This window comes from Dermacentor variabilis, chromosome 1 (assembly GCF_050947875.1).
Source record: "Dermacentor variabilis isolate Ectoservices chromosome 1, ASM5094787v1, whole genome shotgun sequence".
Lineage (NCBI taxonomy): Eukaryota > Metazoa > Arthropoda > Arachnida > Ixodida > Ixodidae > Dermacentor > Dermacentor variabilis.
Genome location: NC_134568.1, coordinates 35,746,226 through 35,765,199, shown reverse-complemented (window position 1 = coordinate 35,765,199; position 18,974 = coordinate 35,746,226). Strand labels below are relative to the sequence as shown.

General features: G+C 47.9%; 1 protein-coding gene across 1 annotated transcript in view; it reads right to left on the bottom strand.

Annotated features, from left to right (window-relative positions):
- Nucleotides 1-435: 435 nt before the first annotated feature.
- LOC142571904 (endothelin-converting enzyme 1-like) overlaps nucleotides 436-18,974 on the bottom strand; it is a 29,291-nt gene continuing 10,752 nt past the window's right edge. The window contains exon 3 of the mRNA XM_075680636.1: nucleotides 436-2,496. Coding sequence (XP_075536751.1) covers nucleotides 436-2,496 — 2,061 coding nt within the window. The remainder of the gene's footprint in view (nucleotides 2,497-18,974) is intronic.

Below are 18,974 nucleotides of genomic sequence, written 5' to 3'. Positions count from 1 at the left end.
ACGACAGTAGAGAGTATACTTGAGGTATTCTTTGTTGCGCATAGTTGTTCACCTCGCCATGTTATATAGCAAAGAAAGAAAATTTTCGTTTTGTACATATAGGTAAGCCAGGACACGCAGGAAGGATCCTCCTTTTGTTATAGAGCAGTCAACTGCGTCACGTGCTTGGCCAAGTAATAATATGACAAACAAAACTATGCAGTCATTTTAAACCTAGCCTTTTCCCGCTCAATATAGTTTATTGTAAACCTTCCCTAAGAACTCATAAATTAGGTACAGCTATAACTACGCCACATGAGACAGTCTCGACAAATCACATGGGGTCCTAAGCAGAGCCTTCAAATGGAAACTTTGCACGTAACTCTTACACGAGAGGAGAGGAGGAGGAGTTTTTCAGTCGCAATACACGAAGAGAACACAACTCAAGAGGCACGGCTACTTGAAGAAAGAGCACCTCGTCTGAGGATTCATAGGGTCGCGGACGCCGCAGTTGAAGGCCCGGCTGAATTCTGGAAAATTGGCGACCGCCTTGTTGCACTCGCCCCTGAGCGAGTCGAGCGTGGGTGCAAGGTTGCACAGGCTGAAGCAAGCGGTGATAAAAAAGATCTGGTCCTCGGTAAACACCTTAGTGATGCGACCGACTTGCGGCGTGTCGCCGCGCGAAGCTTCGTAAGCGGCATGCGCCAGCTCCAGGGCTGGAACTTCAGGGAAGAGACTTCTGTTCGCAGGTGATCCGGAGCATTCTGTTGACCTTCTGGCGAGTGCTTCGAACCACTCCTCTGGCGCCCACGAGTTGGCGCCGACATGTCCATTTGCGTCAACCTTGAAGCCTCCCTGATTGAAAGCCTTCACCAGCTGCAGTGCGTAAGAGAAGCCTAGTCCACCGTACACCATTGCTCGAGTTCCCCGCCCAGTGTAGGCCGGTAGGCCGAGGGCTGCAGCTGATATGAGTACCTTATTCAAAACGTAGTCGTACGCGAAGAGGGGCTGCAGGTAGTTGATCGGGAAGTCCAGCACGTCATAGTACTTGGGTTCGCCCCGCAGTGCGCGAGTGGATTTCATGGCGTCAATCCAGTACTCGACCAGTGATGCCTCTTTGGACGAGAAATTGGCGTATATAGCGGACAGTCCTTCGTTCGTCAACAGTTCCTCGGGTGGCCAGAGGACAGGCCTGGTGTTCTGGAGCTTCGAGGACACAGTGCGCTTGAACGAGTCATCGGCGAACCAGGACAGAGCGGAGATCTTGCTACGGGCTATCTGCGTCACGCGGTCAAGATACCTGTCGATTGCGGCTCTGGACTCTGCCGTGAAACGGGAAACCACGACGAGTGACCTCACCAGCAACCCGTAGGAGTCCTCGATTCGAATGGCGCACTGCCGTCGGCGCCTTACGTCAGACGGCCAAGTCTCTTCCAAACTCTTCGGCAGGTCTTCGAGCGGGGCAAAAGTTTGAATGAAGAACCACGACAGATGTAGCAACAGAGAACGCCGGTCAAACTTCAAGAAAAGCCTGTCTATAGTTTCCAGGAGCGCTACGTCGCTTGCGATGATGAGGTCTGACGGGCCATAACCACTTTCTACCCGGGCGTTCATGTTCAGTTCTTTCATCCATTCGGCTGAGGGCATGCTGGTTGTGACACTGGAAATATCTTTCAGTAAGAACCCGCCCGGGGTAACCCATTCTGTCCCGAATAGCTGTTGAAGCTGGGAAAATACGCTCCTTTCCACAGAGTTTATTGCCTCTATTTCGACGTCACTACGACGGGGCTCGTCCATCGCGAAAGTGTCCTGAAATTTGTTCCAGTAGTGCAGGACTCCCTCCACTCGAATGTTTTCATCCTTATACGCATTCCACAAAGGGACAAAGTCAGCCGTCCTGAAGAGCAGGATGTGCGGTTCTCCCTTTCGCATCCTCAGCGGCCTCAGCCGAAACCAGATGTGAATGTTCCAATTGTAGGCCAGATCCAAGAGGACGCCAAATGGACTAGCGCTAGGTAGAGGATCATTCGGCCACGGTATCTTTCGATCCAACATGAACTGCCTCAATAAAACTGAGGAAGATCCATTAGCAGCGTTGTTAGTCAGGCAAACCTCAAACATGCCACGCGCCTTCTTGACTGCGCTGAAGTGGTCAACTCCTCTGGTAATCAAAGTGTGGAAGCCGTTGAACCACGCTATGATGGCGTGACTGGCCAGTGCCGAGCCATACGCGTAGGGGTCAGCTGACGGCTTCCACTTAGAGCAGACAAATGATTCGAAATCGTTGCATGGATTGACGCTCCAGTTCACTTTCGTCAGAACAAGCTGCCGGTGATCCAGGCACTCACTTCTGCGGCACATCAGGCCGCCGCGTTCGTGGGGCCAGGGTAGAAGGGCTGATCGAATGTAGGCCACCAGTGCAGCGCTCACAAGCACGACCAACAAACAGGCCACTACGGAGGGCAACGCTCCTCGTGCTCCAACGCCGCTCGGTTCCGAAGGTGCAGCATCCGCCGCCTGGAACAGAATGTATGACTGTCAAGAAGCTGATACTCAGTTGTGCGCGTTTTAAAAAGCAGCCCGTAAATTTTTTGCTTGGCTATTATATCAACCGGCGCACTCTACTCCATCCTATGGCTTTACTCGTCATCATCACATTTCACGTCGATATAGTACGTAAAACGCCAATGCATCGTACGGCACGGTACAGATTAGTGCAACAAACTGAATGTAGAAAGCGACAAAGTGTTAACAAGTAACATTGCGAAACGATACCGTTATATAGAGAGACCATAACAAGACTCGTGGTGAAAGTCGTGTTGTTGGCTTATTTCACCTGGTATTTCATTGAGGAATAGGCTTTTCTGCGAATGTTTTCTGTGTGCTACTGCGAAAACTGGCTACCTTCTGCTCTACCTTGCCACCATTACTCAAGTTGTGGCCAAGTGCAAAATAATGTCTTTCCGTTTTTAGTACAATATTATTCTTGTTTTGCAATGTCTGCTTTTTCCTTTTGCTCTGTAGTAATGAACATGTCACGCATTTCATATACTTTTGTACAGGTATATAAGCAATTTCCTTTTTTTTTTGGTATGGCTGTAAAAAAAAATCTTTGCTTTTCACTCAAATTTTTTTAGGTATTTTGCATGTCATGCCTTCTGCCATTGCAAGTGAATTATAATTTTGTTTAGTTGTCATAACTATGTCATACACATCGTCCAGCCTTGGGCAATATCTCAGTGCATATATCAGAAGCTCTTCTACACTTTGGTCTTTAGGGCATTACATAAAAATCTTGTTTTTTTTATATGTGTGTACATGAAACGGCATTGGCGATTCCTTGCGTTTTATTTTTTATTTCACTGTCTGTGAACTTTTGTGTTGTTTAGTAGTCATGTACATGCCATGTATTTTTCTCTTTTGTTTCTTTTCTGAGCGTGTATCATACCACGTTATAAGAAAACGTTTTCGGAAATGAAGTCAATAAAACGAGGCCAAATGCCTGTTGTGGTGGAAGTGGAATTCATACTTTTTTATAGTCTCGCACACGCTAGCACAATCGAAGCATACTTGGACGCACAAGACTGCATGCGCGCAAACACATAAAGAACCCACGGCGAACTACGCACCAGTTCACAAACAATGCCAATGCGCGGCGTAGCCGAAGCGCGATAAAAAAGAAACAAAAACGCGTGGCTCTGCTAATGCAAACAGCAGAAAGCAGCGGAGCTGGGAGAAGGCCAGTAAGTAGTGCCAAACCGCGTACTTAATCTAACTTTTGCTGGGCTTCTCCCAGCTCCGCTGGTCTCTGGTATTTGCGATAGCAGAGCCACGCATAATTTTTTTTCCACTGCGAGGAAGAGGACCGCCAAAGCGAGCGCACGGGTTTTTATCGGAGGGCAATGACGTGACATCACCTGTGCCGCGCTGCTCCTTCTCCCTCGCTAGGCTCCACTCACCCTCGCCGCGTCGCTATGCTGAGCGATCTTATATTTTTATACTCTGCTTTAACTCTCTCAGCTCTCCATTCCCCAGTTCGGTGAAGCTGCGGACGTCAAGAGAAAGCTAGCCGGGCTCGAACAGCTCCACCGTAAAAAATTACGAACCCTTCCTTTACCGGAAACTTGTCCTGCGTGCACATGACCTTCGTCACGGTTAAGTAATCCACAGGTAACGGTGCCGGATTGCTTCGGCCTCCCGCTCTCTCAGCTCGGGATGTTCTCGTTGCATTTGGATATCCTGGGCTCGGGCGGCTCTATAGAGGCGCGTTTATAGTCTTAAGCCCCAACCAGACGTAGGCGTTGGAACGCGTCCGCACGCGCCGCGCTCACTCGACGTCGCGTCGCGCGCGGCGGAGGAAGACGGCGCGCACAAACGATGCAGGAGTTGCCGCGCGGTCGTCACCGCGCGTTTCGTCGCGGCGATTCAATACAGCCCAGACTACGCTTAACGGTCACGTTAAGCAATGTGCTAAAGATGCCAATAACACGCAATAAGCTTTAACTTAAAATTAGTTTTTATATTTTAAAAATTATATTGCGGGAGTCCTAAAGGTTCAGTCAGCTCAAGTGTCAGTATTGTGAACTCGGTGAAACCTGCAGCAGCGTCGGCATAGCATCACTCGCGTGCTCTGTGCCTTACGCATCCTGCACGCTGTGTCAAGTCCCGAGCTTCGGCGATGAACATTTCGTTAATAATGCACCCGTTACAGCTGAAGACATCAGCGGCTGCCATCATTTTGACGTCACTGCCATTTCCGGTTGCGACGTCCCTTTTTTATTTTTTGCTTGCTGTTAGTTGTCCCCACGATATGTAGATTGCGACGGTTACAACGAGCTCCCCTTTCTTGACATGTGGGCTTGTATGGAAGCTTCGCTACCAGTTTATATATATCTGTCCGTGGCGTGAGCGCGCGCCTATGCAGCTGGAATCCTTGCTAATGATGCACGCGGCGGCGTCGGCGCAGCTGTCAATTCATCAAACCGCCTTTCGTGAAACCACCACTGAAACTTGTGAGCCCAATACAAGCTTCGCTTGAAAAAAAAAGACGCGCCGCGTACAGGCAAAAAGAAAGCAAAATTGAACAGTGCACGCGGCATGGGGGAGGGAGAGAGAGGGAGCGGAGCGGGTAGGCATAATAAGAACGACCCGGGCAAAATAATGTTTAGTTTCCCTTTCCGCTCCGTCGACCGGGTCGCAGCATTGGCTAATAAGAAAAGACGAGGGTGAGGAGGTTCCGCGCGGTGTTGTGCCCGTACAACCAGCCCGGATTCCGAATCTACAAGATGCAGAATTTATCCTGCGAACGCCCTTTGGACAAACCCGGGGCTGCGCCGAAAGGCACAGCGCCCTAACTCTCCCTTGACAAGTCAACATGCTGAGCCGTCAGGCAGCGATGTCCTGAGGAGAAGCATCGGCGAGCGACATGTCCAAACGTGCAACAAAGTGCTAGACAGCCTGGCGCCGTAATTCCTTTTGCCTGGAGGTCACCGCGCGCGGCAACTTTGAACCGGGTGGCCAGCGCGGTCGCTGGTTGGACCTCTCGGACGACCGTCGAGTGCTGGCTTTGTATTGGGCCGTTTGAGTGACAATCGTTTCTCGGGGCTTTATAAACCCTGACGCCGCCGCCGGGACAACCGGATGCACCGACCCACCGGGAGCCGAGTGCCGCTCTCGAGTGGAATGAGATGTGTCACGCGTTGCAGTCTCGCCGGACGTCGCCGTGCGGGAACAGTCGCGTTTGCTGTGAGCACTCGGCCCCCGTGCCGATCCGATCTTGTCCTGTATAATGATCTGTATATAGTGTATAAAGTCCCTTTCGTTATTCTCACCGACGCCTAACTCGGAGTCTTCGCTACCAACGCTCTGTCACGAAACGGGTGACGAGCGCTACGGGACCACCTCAAAGTCGTCACAGCGGCTCCCGTTCCTGTTGTCATGACAACGTAAAGAATCGTGTGCGCCGCCATTTTTCTAAAGTATCGCCCGCCAACCAGGGCCGTAAGGGGGGCCTTGGCGCTAGCGTCGAGAGAGCGTCTGTATTAAAACAGCCAATGGCAACCATGCGGAGATTCACCTCTCGGATACTATCGCCTTGGTCACGCCTTCGCCATCGGCGCGATGATTGGCTGTTATAACAAAATCGGATGAGTTTAATGGCTGATTGAGGACTGAGTCATCCGATTTTGCTCAACCAGCCTCAGCGCACGCCTGACGGCAATAATAACACCGAAGCGATAGTATCACCGAAGTGGATCGTTTCAGAATACGTCCCCTGTATATGTGGCGTAACATCACGTCGGCTGGCCAAGCTGTGTCGAAAACGGGCAATCGTCTATGTATTTGTAAATTTAAAGAGCAGGAAATAAAGCCCAGGAATGGAGGAGTGTTTGGGAATCGAATGTTTTTGTCATATTTTATGTATGGTATCTTTTGGAATGAGTCGGGTATTTTTGATGCCATGTATGTAAAAGCGAATTGCTTTTGTAATGTCACCTATTCACCATTGTCGCACGTTTACCCCTCTACACGCAGTGTTCCTAGAGGTATAAATACCAAAATGACACATACTTGTAATTTACTTTTTTTTTCAGCTGATGCCGTCCAGTGGAGCTTCGTGCGGGAACTACAGCTGCTTACCTGGTGCCATAAGATTGGATGAACACACCAAAAGCCCGGAACAAGCATTTATATAAAGCAAAATAAACACTTCCTCATTGCAGAAGACGTCTTGCACTATATGAAATTGCACGTTGCACAGGTTCGATAGAAGGCATGTAAAGATCGCTCGCAGACATATCTATTTCCCTAAAAAAAAAAAAAAGAAGAGAAAACGATTCCTCACCAATGCAGCGTGCGGTTGAGCGGTAGAAGCAAAAACAAATGCCACGCCGATAGCGCAGCCGTCATAAAGCGTAGCAACTATAGCGTTCAAAACGCGCGCGCCCGACACCGGAAGTGTGGTTCACGTGTTAATGCCATCCGCTTGGTGCGCTACAGTAAATTCGGCCGCTGGGGTCTATGGGAGTGTCCGCTCATGTTGAATGTCTTCCTCTATGATATAGCCGTGTACTAATTTGCTATCGCAATCGATGCTTCGCCCATCTGGCGAAACTGCGACTTTTTTTTTTTTTGCTAGCATTGCTGCTCGAGGAACATTGTAGTGATGCTGACAAGTGTCTGTCCCGACCGTGCTCACCGCAGCGCAAACGCTCAAGTGGTGTAAGCCGTTGCATTCCCGCTAAGCAGTTGAAATAGTTAAGGCTCGAAAGATGACGCCTATTACAACATTAGACAGAGCGTTTAGTGGCCGCTCCTCTCACACGCTGCATGTCCTCGCTCCACTGCCAAACTGATTGAGCGGGAAGGGACGATGGGTCCAATCATAGGCGGAAAGTTTTCATTTTTCCGGGGGGATGGGCGGCATATATATATATATATATATATATATATATATATATATATATATATATATATATATATATATATATAAACTGTGATAACAGTTGTACTTGAAGAAACTTCGTGTGACCTCGAAGAATTGTTCACTCAAGTGACGGCCTTATATGAGCTTGTATTATGCGAGACCTCATAGTAGGAGGCCAGTTCAATTTCACTGTCTGAGTCCTCTCGTACCACCAAGAATCTGACGTCTCTCGGTGTTAGAATCTTCCTTCGTGAAATTGTTTGATACTTCGCTATCCCTAATACTGCTTCGCCTTTCCGGAGAAACTACAGCATCTCTCCCTTTTTTTTTCTTATGCTGCGCATGAGTGCTGTTGATTCTGATTTTGAGTGAATCCGTCTTGGCCTCATTTCGGTTACTGAGTGAATTATACAGTGTTCCCCAACTTTCATGCACTAAGACTTAAATAAAGAGCAATTGCGTTACTCGAAGAAAGCCTATACCGCATATTGTTTACTGTACAGTGGAGTAACCGCCAGTGATTTTTTTTGTTACTGAGATTTAATCAGGTAATTACAGTTAATTATCTAACTCGAGAAGTACTGTCGTAATTATCAAACTGTCAATGAGGCATTTGTAGGCACCCCCAACTGACATCTAAGTGCGGCGTTTTCAGCGACGTACTAACTGCGTAATTTTTTTTCCCGACAAATAATGAAACTTCGCGAAAAGTGAAAAATACCACGTGACTGCGCTCCCAGCTGCATCACAAAGCATCGCCCTCAAATAAGCTGATGGAAAGCAACTGCTTTGCTTGTCGCAAACCCGAAGAGACAGGTGGTACGGATGATGGTACGGAAGGAGCGCCAATAGCAGGTTTCCCGGCTTCGCAGCTATTCCTTCCTTTCATTTCTACGTCACACTTATTATCCGTCCCTCAAGGCCGCGTGATCACACTGATGACAAAAGCCCCTTGATAACGCTGCCGAAGCGCCGCTCTGACCACGCACGAAATGTGAAAAGCAATGGAATAGCCATATAATGTTTCAAAACCCCGGCTCTGCTCGCACCGCATCGATAGAGTGCGCGAACAGCGATATTTCGTGCCAGAAACTTACCTCGGACCAAAGCCAAATTAAAGTGATAGTTTTATTTTTCATGAGAGTGTATACGTGCTGCAAAAAACAGGTTCGTGGCAAAAATAAAAACGAAATGAACAGACCGTGAAGCGACTCACGTGTAGAGGAAAGGCAATACCGATCATTCAAGAAAGTAACTACCACTTCTAAATGAGCCGACTTAGCAACGGGACGTCTGCACACACACAAAAAAAGCGAAAAAAAAGAAAGAAAAGAAAAACAGATCCCAGCAGAATCTTCTCTGGGATTTATCTGAATGATGCCTAAGCAATCCGTAGCACTGACGTGGTGTTTCATGTTAGCATGCTGGTGTGTTTCGTATAATTGCGAGAACGACTCTGCGAAAGAATAGCGAAACGGAAAAGCGTGGTTGCAACACCGAACGATTAAGTGAGACCTGCACGAGATGACGTAGAGGAGGCGAGTGGAAGCAATGTTCACTGTTGCTACAGATAGCGCGCAGCGCGTGTGGACGTGGGATGAAATCATGAAGGAGATGTAGCAAATGAAGGAAATACATGCAACATTCATTAGGTACACTGAACCATTATGAACCGTGATCAACCTTGCTCCGGCGGTGACTACGTCTGGCGCGGCGGTGCGGCCTGTCTCTTGAAAGCGATCTGCGAAATCGGCAGAGTGCGGCATGTGCTGAGAGCTCCGTGAGGGCGCTGTGTTCTCGCCGCTTCATCGGCGTTGAAGCAAGAGGCAGCACGCAGGTGAATTCGCTCGCTGATGCGGGCGCTATGCTTGAACCCGATCATCTTACGGGATGGACGGAGGGACGGTATTTCCGTTGGGTAAGAATAGAAATGCTTGCGCGTTTAAAATCATCAGATTTCAGCGTACCCTTATTATCTACGAATTCGTAAGCGCCATTGTGCACCAGCTGCTGCTGTATATAGGACGTGTTCGAATAGGTCGCCTTCTGCAGCTACGCAGCACTGAATCAGCTTTATCACATCTTCTGTGGCTGTCTTGATGACGGACGCTGGCATTCTAAGGCAGACATCTGTTATCCTTGCCTTGAGCTCATCTGACGTCTGTCTCGGTCATGTATACATGATCTTTCACATAACCCCAAAGAATGAAATCGAGTGGAGAAAGGTCAGGTAACCTAGCGTGCCAATTTACAGGCCCGAGCCTTCCAATCTACTGCGCATGAAACGTCGCATCCAGCCAAGTCCGTGCTATATTGCTGCTGTGTGCTGGGGCCCCATCTTGCTGATGCCACAGAAGTGGAAGACGTGACAGCGGGATTTCGCTGAAAAACTCATCCACCGCTCCTTCCAGGACTTCTTCCACATAACGCTGTCCAGTCAGTATGTGATCGAAGAAGATGAGACCAACTATAGCACCGGCGTAAATTCCGCACCACACATTGAACGACCACTGGTACTGGTGCCGAGTGTGCTTTACCCAGTGTGGATTGGAGTCACTCCAACAGTCTGCATTATGCGAATTTATCTGGTCGTTTCTGCAAAACTTGGCTTCATCTGTGCACCCGATGGTGCTCAAAAAGTCCGGCGACTCATCGGCTTTTGTGAGGAACCAATTGGAGAAATCCGGACATCCCTATCTTAATAGCATTGGTGCAAGTTAAGGTGGTACGGGTGAAAGGCCGAGTCATTTAGAATCCTCCAAATTGATGACTTGGAGATTGGTACCTGAGCGGCCACGTCCCGCACGCTAGCATGAGGGTTTGAAGCCACAAATGCTACAACATCCATGCGTAGGCTAGGACTCAAAGATGGAGCCCTCCGCCGCTGTTTCTGGAAGCTGCCGGTTTATCTCAGGTTTTCACAATTTCTGATGATAGTCGATGCGTTTGGTCTACCTCCACACTTCCATGACTGATATATGTTTGCGGAAAGGCACGTACCCAGTATTTTTCTTTCTTCGGGGCGGGGGGGGGGGGGGGGGGGGCCCAAGGTCAATTTTCTATGCGCAGTAGAGGAGGGGAGAGTACCTTTACTAGTACAATTGTGAATAATGCCCACCATTCGCCATAAAGACGCGTAAACAAGGAAACGAGAAATGAAATAAGGCGTATCTTGCAGGTACGCCTATGAGATACACCTCTCTTTTTCTTGACAAACAAGGAACCGCATCAAATGGACTCGTGCAAAAAAGATGCGCAGGAAGAACACTGCCAAGAACAAGTGAACAAGCTAAAGCGCAAAATAAAGATTTCTAGCAGCGTTATATTGAATTAGCTCTGGAAGAATTACAGATAATTGTATATTTACGGAACAATCACACTTCTTTTGGATCCCTTGTTTACTGCTCTACAAAGTTCAGTGCCAAAACCGACTTGTATTGTTAGTTGGGAAGTTGCGTAACGATTCATGGTCCCCAGTCCTGTACAACCGCGTAGAGCGCAGGACACTGCAGTTCTAGACGTATACTGCGCCCACCGCGGAAGGTTAGAAAAACACCCAGTTTAGCAAAGCAGAGGAGTGGCTACACCAGAAGGTCTGACTGAGAACTGTAGAAGCGCCATTCAAAACACACGTAATCATTCTCCTCTTCCGGCAGCGTTTTCTCTACTTCCTTCTTAAATAAAACGATGTTGATCCATAAATATTTTCACAAATAACGGTTAAATTTGTTAATTTTCGCTTTTACTTTCTGTTTGGCTGTTGCCTCGTCTCTCTCCTTTAGTAGATCGCTTAATTTCTCAACTCCTTGCGACTCTTGTTTCCAGTTGCCAGTTTTGCACGAAAAGTGCCGTGCAATTAGGGAAAAACCATACGAGGTAACGGGCGACAGTCATATTGCTTATTGGTTTAACGGTTATTGCAGGGTTTGATGATGGACGCTGTTTTGCATTATTTTATTTTCCACCTGATCTAACACATATCGCGGGCATATGGGTCCGAGGATCCGCCAGCGTCGCGGCGAGCCGTAACTCGAAGAATTAATGAAGCAAAAGGAAAAGTTAAACGCAGCTGGCGTTTTCTCCGTCCGCAACTCCGTCCGCAACCAGCTGACTAGGAACTGAATCCCTTTCCTGGTCCGTGGATCAGTCTAAACACAGAAGGTTGAACTAACGAAGCAACAGCGATGTGCGTGACCGTTAAAAAAGACGTTGTCAACTGAACGCATCTCAAGTTAATCGTGCGGGCACCGAATCAATGAGAAAACTGGCCTTCACAGCCCAGGAGATGCCGATAACTGCCGCCATCCAAAAAGAGTGAAAAAACCTGCAAAATCTTGACCACTGATTGCTGTCAAGTCTCCAGATTGATTTGGCGGCGCTTTGAGAATGTGTGTGAGGAGTGGTGGCGTGGGCGGTGGGGAGGGTGGGTTAGCCGCTTAAGTTCAGGAGGGCATTTACCTACAAATGCCTCTTTGACACTTTGATAATTGGGATAGTAAGTCTCGAGTTAGATAATTAATTACAATTACGGAATTAAATCTCAGAAATAAAAAATTGCTGGCAGCTACTTCACTTTACTGGAAACAATACGGACTAGGTTTTCTTCGAGTAACGCAATTTCTCTTTCTTTAAATCTGTGAGCATGGTAGTTAATTGGCACACCCTGCATATATTTATGAGCTCTGCGTGATGTGACGATGTTTCCATTCCTTATAAATGTTGTAAATTATTAGAGGAGCTTTTTTTTGTGATTCGTTAGCATTGCTTACTGGAAAGAGAATCAATACTGAGGCACATATCCTTCGTGAGCGTTCACGCGCCATTGATAAAAGACTCTACCGAAGGGGTCACTGAAGTCTTCGGGTTTTTTGCAGGGTCAAAAAATCACGCAAAGCAATTTGAAGCGAGATGAACATACAGCAACTTATCCATTCTCCAGGCAAAGCCTATACATACATACTAAAACAATTTTGCGCCAGAACAACACATACCTATATCCTGCAGCCTATAGAGTGAGTCTTTGCTCTGTCTCTTCGATTTTTTTCGACTTAAGGACGGAGGTTCTTGGGAAGAGAGGACCACAATTTAGGCTGTCGGCTGCAAATTGTCATATCTTAGAGATTATTTTGATAGGAATTACTGAATATATTTTATGTCACATCAAACATTCGTGACTTCTATCCCGCGAAGCTAAAATGTGTTTGTTGACGTTATTTGTCAAGCGAGAGAATCAAATCTATCTAATAATAATTTATGTATTGGTCTGTCCAGTCGTATTACTCGTGTAGTTGTCTTGAGTTCACATCGTGCACATGTTTATGTGTTTGAAATAAGGTCCCGTTAAGTGTGATTGTTATATTGACCTGGCATGCGCTCTACCACATGAACGTTCGCGCAATGCTTATATTAAGGGCTCATTATCATTTTGGCAGCATATAAGTAGAAAGATTTCTGTAGACATCATAAATGCGAAAAATCTCTTTTTTTTCCTTTATAGAATAGATTAGGTACATTGCAGGCAACAACCCGCTGCAGAGATAACAGGCCACAACACATGCTTTTAGAGTAAGAAAGATTGTGCTTAAATATATATGAAACGTTGTTAAGGCTTCAAAAATACGCCTTTAGTTACGAGGCACGCAAGCGCAATTAGCAAACAATTATAGAGAAAGCGCTTCATTTGCTCCAATTAGAGGAATGGAATGGCTCAGCTCACCGATCCCACTGAGTGTGAATTGTCCAACTCTCACCATTCCGACAAGCTAGCAAATGAGTGAAATTAGGGAGGTTTCCACCCTACAGAATGGAGTGGGAATGGAATGGAGGGCCCTGCTCCAACCAACTTTGCAGTCACGACGGGTCAACCACTTCCGAGAACAGCATGCAAGATCTTCGGACGCCACAAGTAAAGCTTCACTTCAAACGTCCTGGGAGAAATGACACGCACAAACGCACGACTTACGCTGCCCTTCTGCTTTTTTCTCCTTTGTCGTCGCTGACCTGGTTTTCTAGCCCCGTCACCCCTGGCTCTCCTGGGACGGGGCCCGAGGTGGCCGAAGGATCCAGGGGGAGACGGGGAACAAGCAGCGTCCACCTTCCTCCGCGGTGGCCTTATCATCGCCCGTTCAGCCGCTAGCGCTGCCGACGAGACTTCTTCACTTCCTTTCGCCATCCATACGCACACAGAGACATCAGAAGGTTAGAAAAAAAAGAAGAAAAGAAGAAAGAAAGGCGGGAGAAAATTGGTTGCGAGAAAAGTTTGCGCAAAAGGGCCCCATAACGATCTAGTTTGCGCACACCGTGGAGCTTTAAACAGCAGAATAAAACGCCTTATGACCGATCGCATTTTTGTGTCACTAAGTTGTGTCACAGCTCGACTAAAGAGATACGCTGTAACTTAACTGAACGAGTTCGGCTGAAACCAGCAGTGTAGAGCACGTAGATTCGTAACTGACTGATTAGACTGCTTGAAAGAATTAATGATATACGGTCTGCGAGAGACGCCGTCCTGGAAGACTCGAGATTCTTTAACGTTCACCATTGCAATGTGCTGCACCTGCGGCCGAGAATCGACTCTACGACCTCGTGCACAGGAGCGAAAACTGCAAAGGAATCCTTAGGGGTCCACTAGTAATGAGGAGTGAAGAACCTGCGTTGCTTCATTTTTTATTATTATTTTTAGTTTCTAGCATCGTGCGGCGTTCCCTTTTAAGAGTCGTCAAGGATGCCGGGTTAGCTCTGACTAAAAATCGAGCCAGCGGTTCCACGTGGTCATGCATTAGCAGCAGGAGTCTACGTATTATTTACCCGTTTGGTTCGCACAACACAACGCAAAAACAACAAAAACAAGAACACCATGAGTGCACTACGAGAGAGTGTGTGCAGCGCGTTATGTGAACGTCTGGATAATATATGTATATATATATATATATTTGCGGGTTCATAAGGTGGTCCATACTTTTCCGAGTTACTGAAGGTCGAAAATTCGCTGGCAGTGTTTTCAGTTACAAGCGCGGTAAAAGCCGCTTACGGAACAGTGCTGACTAGCAGTAAACCGATACTTATAATTGGACATAGACTATACTTACCTAAACTCTGCAGTAATCACCGTCATTATCTTATTAATGTCAACTGCAGGACCAACGCCTCTCTCATCGATCTTCAATTAGCCCTGTCTGAAGCATGAAGCGAGCGAGATTGCGGCTCGATAAGGATACCGGCTTCATGCTCGGGCAATGGTGAGGCACAGACAGTGACGTCACTGATGGCTGTCTACTAAACGCGTGACATTCGCGCTCTTCGGCAGTTTCGGTTTTCTGGGTGAAGTTTCCCCGAATTTCAGAACGCTGTAGAAATTAGGCAGCGCCAACATTTTTGGATATCGGGAAACGTTTATCAACATTCTCTGACAACTGGCTTCAAATCTTGCGTTAGGACCAATCGTCTGGCTCTTTCGGATAAAAAGTTAATATAATGTGCATAATTACTTGTCTAATTATGATTTTGAGTGATTTTAACATGTACTACTTTGCGGTAAAAACAATCCTGAAAAAATTGTTTCGTTATCGCATCTTCCCTATTTTTAAGTAATTGGGAACGCATTTCTAAAACGCCGTTATAGGGCACCATGTGATCATATGTAGTTATTTAGGGCTAGTTATAAAGCATAAGTTTATTCCATAGTTCTTTTATTGCAATGGCCCGACGGTATTACACTTTCTTTTGAATAAGCAAATGAATGTGTCGATGGCGTCATGCTTCTCGTGAAAATGTTTTTGTGTCTTCTTTTTCGAAGAGAATGGCAGTGAAAAATAAGGAACTTTATATAGCCCGACCATGGCTAACTGCAGCGTCGCAACGTCACAACCAGTGCTACTGCCCTCTGAAATGTCGTTGTCTAACCGGCAACACGGGTCCTGACAATGGCTTCAAGAAATTGTTAGTTATTGTTGTTGCGGGCTACTCTTGGGGCGACCGGACTTTTCCTGGTTCCTCTCTCGGCGGTTGTCTTTAGAAAAATTCCCGCTCGCCCACCGTCCCGGAAGTAGATAGCCAGCTGTCTTGACAAGGCCTGCGGTTTACCTGAACGACTTATCAAGAGGGCGGCGGGCTTTGGGTCGTCAAGGACGGAAGTCACGCAAGGTTACATGACTTGCAATCTAGGAGACGTGCACCAACGCTCAAGGCGCTCATCATTTTTCCCAATTCAAGCTTTCAATGTGCTTTCTGTCTCTGTACTTGACGGCGCGCTGCTTGCAACTTCTCGTTTGCGTCCGTAGTCACACTCGCTCTATATATTGGTGACGATAACGGGATGTTTGTTCCACGTGCACCGTATCATAATCATAATAAATGCGGGTGAGATAAACCGGCATCTTTATCGCACGACGGGATCTTTTTCTTTTTGCCGTGGAAGTTATTCAGTAGCGTCGATTGTAACTATGGTGCACTTAGTGCACCGTTGTTGCAGTCAGCACTTAGTGGTCCCTCAGCCTCGCAACACCAGAGACGACGGAATGTAAGCGCCGACTTGAGAAATCAACACTGCCAACACGGGCTTAACCTCATCAAGACGGCAACACAACAAGTCTCAAGAATGATAAAGCGGGTAGCCACTAAAAGGACGGGGATGAAGGAATCAGACACCCTTCACCTAATCAGAAGTCTGGTGGTTAGCCGCTTCATTTACAGCTTGCCGTATTACGAGCTAACGAAAACAGAGAGGGATGCGATCAATTCGTGCTTACGGAAAGCATACAAGATCGCCCTACAAATTCCGCAATGCGCCTCAACCGAAAAGCTCATGTCTCTTGGAATTCATAATACATTCGAAGAACTGGCAGAAGCTCAACTGATAACTCAAAGAAACAGACTTGCACAAACGACCGCGGGTAGGAAACTCCTTGGCAGACTCGGGTATCACGAGTTCCTAGAAAAACACAACCAAGCTAAACCCATCCCCACATTAGTCAGAAACAGCATCAAAGTGGCGCCAATACCCAGAAATATGGACCCAACTCTACATGCAGGCAGAAGAGAAGCCAGAGCTGCATACATTGAGAAAACGCACGGCGACAAACCAAACTCCCGCTTCGTGGACGCGGCAAGATACCCAGGCAGGCAGAAAAGAACGGTAGCTGCTGTCACTGACTATTTGGGCAGAGAAATCATTAGCGCCTCAACTCGCAACACCACTATCGTGGAAGCAGAAGAAATCGCAATAGCCCTTGCTATCAAAGCGACGGAACCAATCCAACAACAAATAACCATCCTATCAGACTCTCAAGCGGCATGCCGAAGCTACCTCAGGGGACGAGTATGCACCGCAGCCTATAGGATTCTACGAGATATAAAACCCCGAGCCAGATTTCACCTTATATGGGTACCCAGTCATGAGGGAATCAAGGGAAACGAAGAGGCTGACAGAGTAGCTCGTGCGCATGCTACACACCACGGGTGCTCACAGGACACCTCTGAAGACCTGATCCCGATTGACCAGAACTACTCTGCGATTTTAAACTACCACAGAGGAAATAGAATGAAACTACCACCCCCAGATAAAAACCTCAGTAAGGAAGAACAGGTTATATGGAGAAAGCTGCAAACGTATACATATAACAACCTGCACATTCTCCATAAAATCCACCCTGAAAGATATGCGGACACATGCCCATGGTGTGGAGCCACGCCAACCTTAGACCACATCTCATGGGCATGCACGGCATATACACAAAAGACAAACACAAAAATTACGGATCATACACAATGGGAGGCGGCGCTGTCCAGCTCACAGGAAGAGGTCCAAAGGGCCATCATCCGACAAGCGAAACAGCGTGCGGAAGCCAGTGGGGCCCTTGTCTAGGGGCTCCAACCATTGAGCGTTTTATTCTTCAGTAAAGTTGTTCTATCTAATAGCGGGTGTTACCCCTCTCCCATCTCTCGTTCGCACCGCCTTGATTGCCTCCTGCACTGCGCGTGTTTGGGCACGTTTCGTGCCGCGCGCGGTGTGTGCCTACGTGTGTGCGCGTGGAGATTTCATTTGAAGGGCGATTTACAGTCTGTTTCACATTTAGGGAAACTCGGAGCGCATTGCATCGCGATGCGGCGAGCGCTTGAGTCAGGCGGCGGCAGCAGCTCGCGCAGCTGCTCGAGGGGCGGGATCTTGAACGGCGTCGTCTGCTACGGCGGCGCGCGCTGGCCGCATTGTCGGGAAGCGTTCTACTGTCAGTTGCAGGGCGCCGATCTCATGGTTACTGCGTGAAATGAGCCGGTATTCTTTACTAACCGTTGTGCGACGCCCACTGATACGCCTCGAAGGTAAGTTCATCGCTGAAAGGTGCAGGGTAGTCATAGACGACGTACTGATTCCATACATTCTTGACGGCCCGTTTCTGGAAGGCGACTGTATATTCTAACGCGATAGGTCGCCGATCCACACTGCTCCTGTTGTGCAAGAACTGCCGGAAGAGCGCGCAGTCACTCTCTTGGAGTGGCCGCCGCAATCCCCGCGCGCCAACATCATTTAAAATGTCTGGGGCTCGTTGAAAGTATCACTGGCGCAACATCCCCTCTATCAGTCGCCCCCGAGGATAGGCTTCGATCCACCATTGTCAGCGACTGAGACGTGCTGCGAATGAACACATCCCTGATCAAGTCATTCTACACTTCACTGCCTTCCAGGATGAGCGCTGTCATCGCTGCCGCTGGGGACATGACGAGATACTAACTGAAGTTCCGAGCATGACGTGTCCGATTCACCGCCGGCGGGCAGGGTCTGCCTGGTGTAGTGAATGATTGTCGAGAAAAATCACTTCCGGCTCATTGTCTTAACCTAAAACATTTCTTTAATCGTATCCGTTTGTTTCATCGTGTTCGACCCCATAGTTATCATTGTTGAGTGCTTTGTTTTGCTTTCGAGTCAAACAAAGACTGAGCACGTTCCGCGCACATCTTGGTGCGTCTTGTCACTGCTTATTACGGTAGCACACACAGTGAAGAAATATACGTGCACGCGCTCAGTACCCCGGCCTTTCGAAAGAACAAACGAAGCATGCTGTCAAAAGAAGTTTGTGGAACTCCATTATCGCCAATGCCTTCATTGCCTCGGAGTTTGGCTTCGCACAACGTTTAGTAAAGAATATAAGCTCAGCTCCCGCAGTACCGATGAAATCGGTGCACTGCCCCTGACAGTAGCACGCTTCCCGACAATGCGGCCAGCGCGCGCCGCCGTAGCAGACGACGCACATCACGACTCCGCCCCTCGAGCGTCTGCGCCTGCTCGAGCTGCTGCCACCGCACGACTCCATTTCTTGCCGCATCGCGATGCAATACGTTCCGAGTTTTCCCCTAAGTGTGAAACAGACTGTACACGCTTCTATTTGCCTTTAAGAAGATCGATACGATTGACGATTATTTTTATGGCTGCAAAAGGGCAGCGTCTGTTTAACCGTGTAAGTGACGCTGAGCAGGTAATTGTAAACGACATCGTATGTGCCGCTGCAAAAATCGTCAGCACATACGATGCGGCACATACGAGCTAAACTCATTTTTGCAGTGTCTCACAATGTTT